Raw genomic sequence first — 5276 nt, forward strand, 5'->3', positions numbered from 1 at the left:
CTTAAGACCTGACCTTCCCTTCTGGGTGGTGGGGGGAGAGTGGGGGGCTTATGTCCTGGTGTCTTCCCAGGTGTAATACAGAGCAAACACTGGAAATGTGTTGGGGAGAGACAAGAATGTCTTGGTTAGGACAGCTGGTGCAACATTTGCTTGAACTTGGCTTCTGCTTCTGTCTCAATAAAATGAAGATAATAACAGTACTTATCTCACAAGATTGGGGTAAGGATTTGGCAGTATTTTCTGTGCAAACAACTTAACACAATACCTAGCAGACAGAGAAGGAGAGGAGGAGAGAGATTTATAGACATATGATAATTCAATAATGCAGTGGATAATTAAGTGGTTTGTCTTACATTAAATTCTCGCAAAACCTAAGGAAAGGAACTGCTGTTTAGTTCTTGCTGGGGAAAGAGAAAATTGTTGAAAATCGGTGATATCAAAGTCAGGATACCTCTCTCGGGTCTAAGAGAGGTTCATACTTCAGGGGGCAGGGGAGGGTCTTCAAAGTTGAGACCCGAGGCCCAGGCCTAGGTTTCTGCTTCTCTTTGGAAGAGCTGTGCAGGTCTGTGGCCTGGACTGGTCCAAAATCCGGGGAATAGGAAGTCATAAGGTTTGCACGAAAATCAGCCTTGGGGACAACCCATAGTCTGTGAGATCTCAGTGAGATCGGACTTAATGGGGTGGGGACACAGGATGAGAATATCTGAGTGTAATCCTTTGCAGTGTGCCCCACCCGCCAGCCCCGCTCCTCCAGGCACCCGGGGCCTAGTACGTCACCCGCGAGGGCGGGGGCCGAAGGGCGGGAGGGGGGTCCCCCCCGCCCCCGCAAGGTGAGGGCTCCGCACTGCCTTAAGACGCCGTGCGTCCCCCGCCGCCGCTCAGAGCTTGTAGCACCGGCCAGGCAGGACGTGCGGGCACAGGCGCCCAGCTCCTGTCTCTTCTGCTGCTCCAGCTGCTCCAGCTGCCCGGTGCCCGGTCCCTGGTGCCCCGTGTGAGCCTGCAGCCTCCGGCACCCTGGGACGTAGCCTGGACGACCGCGGCTAGTCCTAAAGGACCTGCACACGGCTTCTGTGGCGCAGCGCCTCCAGCAGCAACAGGTAAGTAGCCAGCTCTGGTCTGGTTGCAGCGGCCCCAGAGCCGTACTGGACTCTGCGCGCTCAGGAGCCGGGAACACCCAGTCCGCCGCTGCCCGACGGCAGCTGTGCGGCCGTTTCTCGAAGTCCTTCGGCCATCCTTTCTCCCTAGGGCTTTCCTCTCGCACTTTCTCTCGTGCGTTCTCTCCACCACCACCACCAACTCTCTTGGTTCCTTGTCCTTTCTCTCATTCTCTGCTTCTCAGCCTCTCTTTTTTTACTCTTTTTCCGATTTCGCTCTTCCATCTCTCCCTGGCTCTCAGTCTCTCTCCCTGGCTCTCATCCTCTTTCTGTCTCTCAAGTTCTCTCACTCTGTCTCTCTCAGATTCTCCCCACCAATCCGGTACCCCCGCCTCTTCTCCTGCTCTCCCCAGCTCACTCATCCAGACACTCGCTGCCTCTGATACCGGGTGGGCTGGAGAATGCAGAGATGATGCTGAAGGGTCTGGAGGGGGGGGGCGGGGGGGCGCAATAGGCATCTCCGCTGCATCCAGCAACAGCTGTGCTGCTGAGAAATTAGATTTATCCGCCAGAGCGCGTGGTGGCCAAGCGGCTGGCTGGTTTCCATGGCAAAATAAAGTCGACAGAGAGATAAGGGATCGGAGACAGAGATCCAACCAGAGAAAAACCGAGATGAGGGATCGTCAGAGAAAAATGGAGACAGATATGCACCCACGCTGAAACATACACAGTAAATGTTTAGCTAGATGATAGAGTCTCAGGGAGAGAGTGAGAGATGCAGAAACCACCCTAAGAGCACGCACTAGAAAGAGAACCTGAGCAACGGAGGTGCCGCAAAGAGAGACAAGCTGTGGTGCTTCAAAGAGTAATGGAAGGAAACAAGCAGTGATAAAGGGAGAACTTAATGCACAGAGAGATGAACTGCAAGGGGAGACAGGGAGAGACACAGAGATGAGAGAATTCAGTGAAGAGCAAGCATAGCCCGATAGAAAGTGACATATATAGAGAGAACCCCAGAGAGACAGGAAATAAGAGAATAGAGACAATGGAGACTGACAGTTATACTGAACAGGTGTTCTAGGGACCTGCAGAGATTGTCAGGGGAATAGAGAGAAATGGAGAGAGGAAACAGCATCAGGAAAAGACTCTATTGAGCAACAGTCAGTGACAGGGAGACACACAGAGAGAAACAAGAGAGCATGAGAAAGAGACAAGACCTAGAGGTAGAGGAAGAGAGACAGAGACACTCATACACAGCTACAGAGAAAGTCCACTAGCAAAAGAGACAGAGAGAGGCTTGAGAGACAGAAATTGACTGAGAGTGGAAGAGACTGGAGTAAACAAGACAGAAATGGAAGAGAGAGAGGAGAACCACAGACTGATAGAGACCTACAGACAGCATGCACTTTCTAGGCAGAGACTAAGAAACAGAGACAGATGGCAGAATGAGAAACAAGGGTGAGAGAGTTGAGGGAAAACTGAGACATACATAAACACCCCGGGAGATACAGAAAAAATGCGCTACAGAGAGACGCTGGAGAGAAAGAATTCAACAAACTGTAAACAGGCTGGGACACAGAGCACGTGCATGCGCTGGTGGGAGAGACAGCTGGGAAAAATCACTGGAGAAAACCAAACTGAGACTCAAAGATTGTAGCGCAGACACATAGAGAGCCTGTGCACGCACCATCGTGAGAGACAGATGGGACAGACTCAGAAACCCCTAGAAAGAGGCAAAGAGACCCAGAGAGGAAGAGAAGGATTCAAAGAAAGTGCCCCGTCATGGATGGGGGCTATGTGGGGACCCTGGGGAGGGGATCCTGCAGTACTGTTGCCCAGCACAGAAGCGGTGTCTCCTTGACAGGGTGACTAACCCGGTCCATATGTTTCTTTCATCCCCAGCATAGGCAGTGAGTGTGGTCCGTGTGCCCCTTCACCCCCAACTGGTGCCTCCTCCAAGCCTGCACCCTGTTTCACGCCCTCCCACCATCATTATGACGTCCACCTGCACCAACAGCACACGTGAAAGCAACAGCAGCCACACATGCATGCCCCTCTCCAAAATGCCCATCAGCCTGGCTCACGGCATCATCCGTTCCAGCGTGTTGCTCATCTTCCTCACTGCCTCATTCATTGGCAACGTTGTGCTGGCACTTGCATTGCAGCGGAAGCCACAGCTGCTGCAAGTGACCAACCGCTTCATCTTTAACCTCCTCATCACTGACCTGCTGCAGGTTTCACTCGTGGCTCCCTGGGTTGTGGCCACCTCCGTGCCTTTCTTCTGGCCCCTCAACATCCACTTCTGTACCGCCCTGGTTAGCCTCACTCACCTGTTCGCCTTTGCCAGTGTCAACACCATCGTTGTGGTGTCAGTGGATCGCTACCTGTCCATCATTCACCCTCTCTCCTACCCAACCAAGATGACCCAGCGCCGGGGTTATATGCTCCTCTATGGCACCTGGATTGTGGCCATCCTGCAGAGCACACCCCCACTCTATGGCTGGGGTCAGGCTGCCTTTGATGAACGCAATGCTCTCTGTTCCATGATCTGGGGGGCCAGCCCCAGCTACACCATTCTCAGTGTGGTGTTCTTCATCGTCATTCCACTGGTTGTCATGATTGCCTGCTACTCCGTAGTGTTTGGTGCAGCCCGGCGCCAGCATGCTCTTCTGTACAATGTCAAGAGCCACAGCTTGGAGGTTCAAGCCAAGGACTGTGTGGAGAATGAGGATGAAGACGGAGAGAAGTATGAGTTCCAGGGTGAGAGCAGGTTCCACAGCCAGAATGAACGTGAGCTCAATGCCAAGGAGGACAATGTGGAGGCCAAAGAGGGCAGCATGGAAGCAAAGGAAAAGAGCACAGAAGCCAAGGGCAGCAAGGAGGTCAGAGAAATCAGCTTGGTAGCCAATGATGGCAGCATGGAGGATAAGGAAGGCAGCATGAAAGCACACGAGGGCCGCATAGAGGACAACCAGTGCAACATTGACTTGGGTGAAGATGACATGGAGTTTGGTGAGGATGACATCAATTTCAGTGTGGATGACATCGAGGCAGTGAATATTCAACAGAGTGCCCCACCAAGTCATCGAAACAGCAACAATGGCCTTCCTATGCCAACATGCTACCAGTGCAAAGCTGCTAAAGTGATCTTCCTCATCATTTTCTCCTATGTGCTATCCCTGGGGCCCTACTGCTTTCTAGCGGCCCTAGCTGTGTGGGTGGATGTCCAAACCAAGGTACCCCAGTGGGTGATCACCATAATAATCTGGCTTTTCTTCTTTCAGTGCTGCATCCACCCCTACATCTATGGGTACATGCACAAAACCATCAAGAAGGAAATTCAGGATATGCTGAAGAAGTTCTTCTGCAAGGAAAACCCCCCAAAAGAAAATAGCCACCCAGACCTTCCTGAAACTGAAGCTGGCACAGAGGGTGGGACTGAAGGCAAGATCATTCCTTCTAATGACTCTGCCACTTCACCTTGAAGTAAATTCTAAGGCAAATCTTGAACTGTCTGCAGTACAGAAAACAGGAGCTGCTTTCTTTTCAATGGACCACTCACAATCCCATTAATACCAACCTATACTATTCCAAGCAAAGGTGTTGCACACATCCTTCTCACCACAAGATAGATAAATATATGAAAGATGTAGAAATGGGAGTTTTCCCTTAAAAGTGCATTCCTCAATGCACACATTTAAAGATTCTGACTTAAATTTCCCATGCAAAAATTATTAGGCTCCAAATTTCTTAGAGCAACAAGGGCTATCCATTTTGAATCTGTACTTGGTATTTGGTCTGTCTCCTCAGAGCTACAAGGTGTCAGCTTTCACTTTGAGGGAAAAGGAAGGTGATGCCTATGAACTTAAGGACTTTTAGGGCCTCAGATCAAGAGGTCATGGGCAAGAGTTACAGTCTATGTTAAATTGAAAGTAGAGCAATGGGCCAAGTCATTGATGGAGCCCAAGAAACAAAACCTAACTGATGGACTGATCAAAATTTGAGACCCACAATCTGATGCAAAGACTATTGTGAAAACTAAGACAAAGGAATCATGTAGTTAAAATACCAAGGTTTCTAGATTCTCTACAGGGATCCAGAAAAGTGGAAGAGGATAATAGGGCATGTTTGAAATGGGAAGCTAATCCAAGAGAGAAAAGAGAGGAATAACACATATTCATG

At 50.5% G+C, this 5276-nt stretch overlaps 1 protein-coding gene across 2 annotated transcripts; it reads left to right on the plus strand.

Moving 5' to 3' along the window:
- The first annotated feature begins 3088 nt into the window (after positions 1 to 3088).
- Positions 3089 to 4579, plus strand: GPR101 (G protein-coupled receptor 101). 2 transcript variants are annotated; one of them, XM_090265243.1, is made up of 2 exons: positions 3089 to 3976; positions 4019 to 4579. In XM_090265243.1, the coding sequence occupies exons 1-2, from the start codon at positions 3089 to 3091 to the stop codon at positions 4577 to 4579; spliced, it is 1449 nt and encodes a 482-aa protein (XP_090121369.1). The 2 variants fall into 2 exon arrangements, with proteins under 2 accessions (XP_090121369.1, XP_090121368.1); XM_090265242.1 differs by having other exon boundaries at positions 3089 to 4579.
- The last annotated feature ends 697 nt before the right edge of the window (positions 4580 to 5276 follow it).

Source organism: Furipterus horrens, unplaced genomic scaffold (assembly GCF_987537825.1).
Source record: "Furipterus horrens unplaced genomic scaffold, mFurHor1.1.pri manual_scaffold_17, whole genome shotgun sequence".
Taxonomy (NCBI): Eukaryota; Metazoa; Chordata; class Mammalia; order Chiroptera; family Furipteridae; genus Furipterus; species Furipterus horrens.

What these genes read in the sequence shown, in the direction of transcription:
- GPR101 (XM_090265242.1), top strand. Translation starts at nt 3,089, where the DNA reads ATGACGTCCACCTGCACCAACAGCACACGTGAAAGCAACAGCAGCCAC.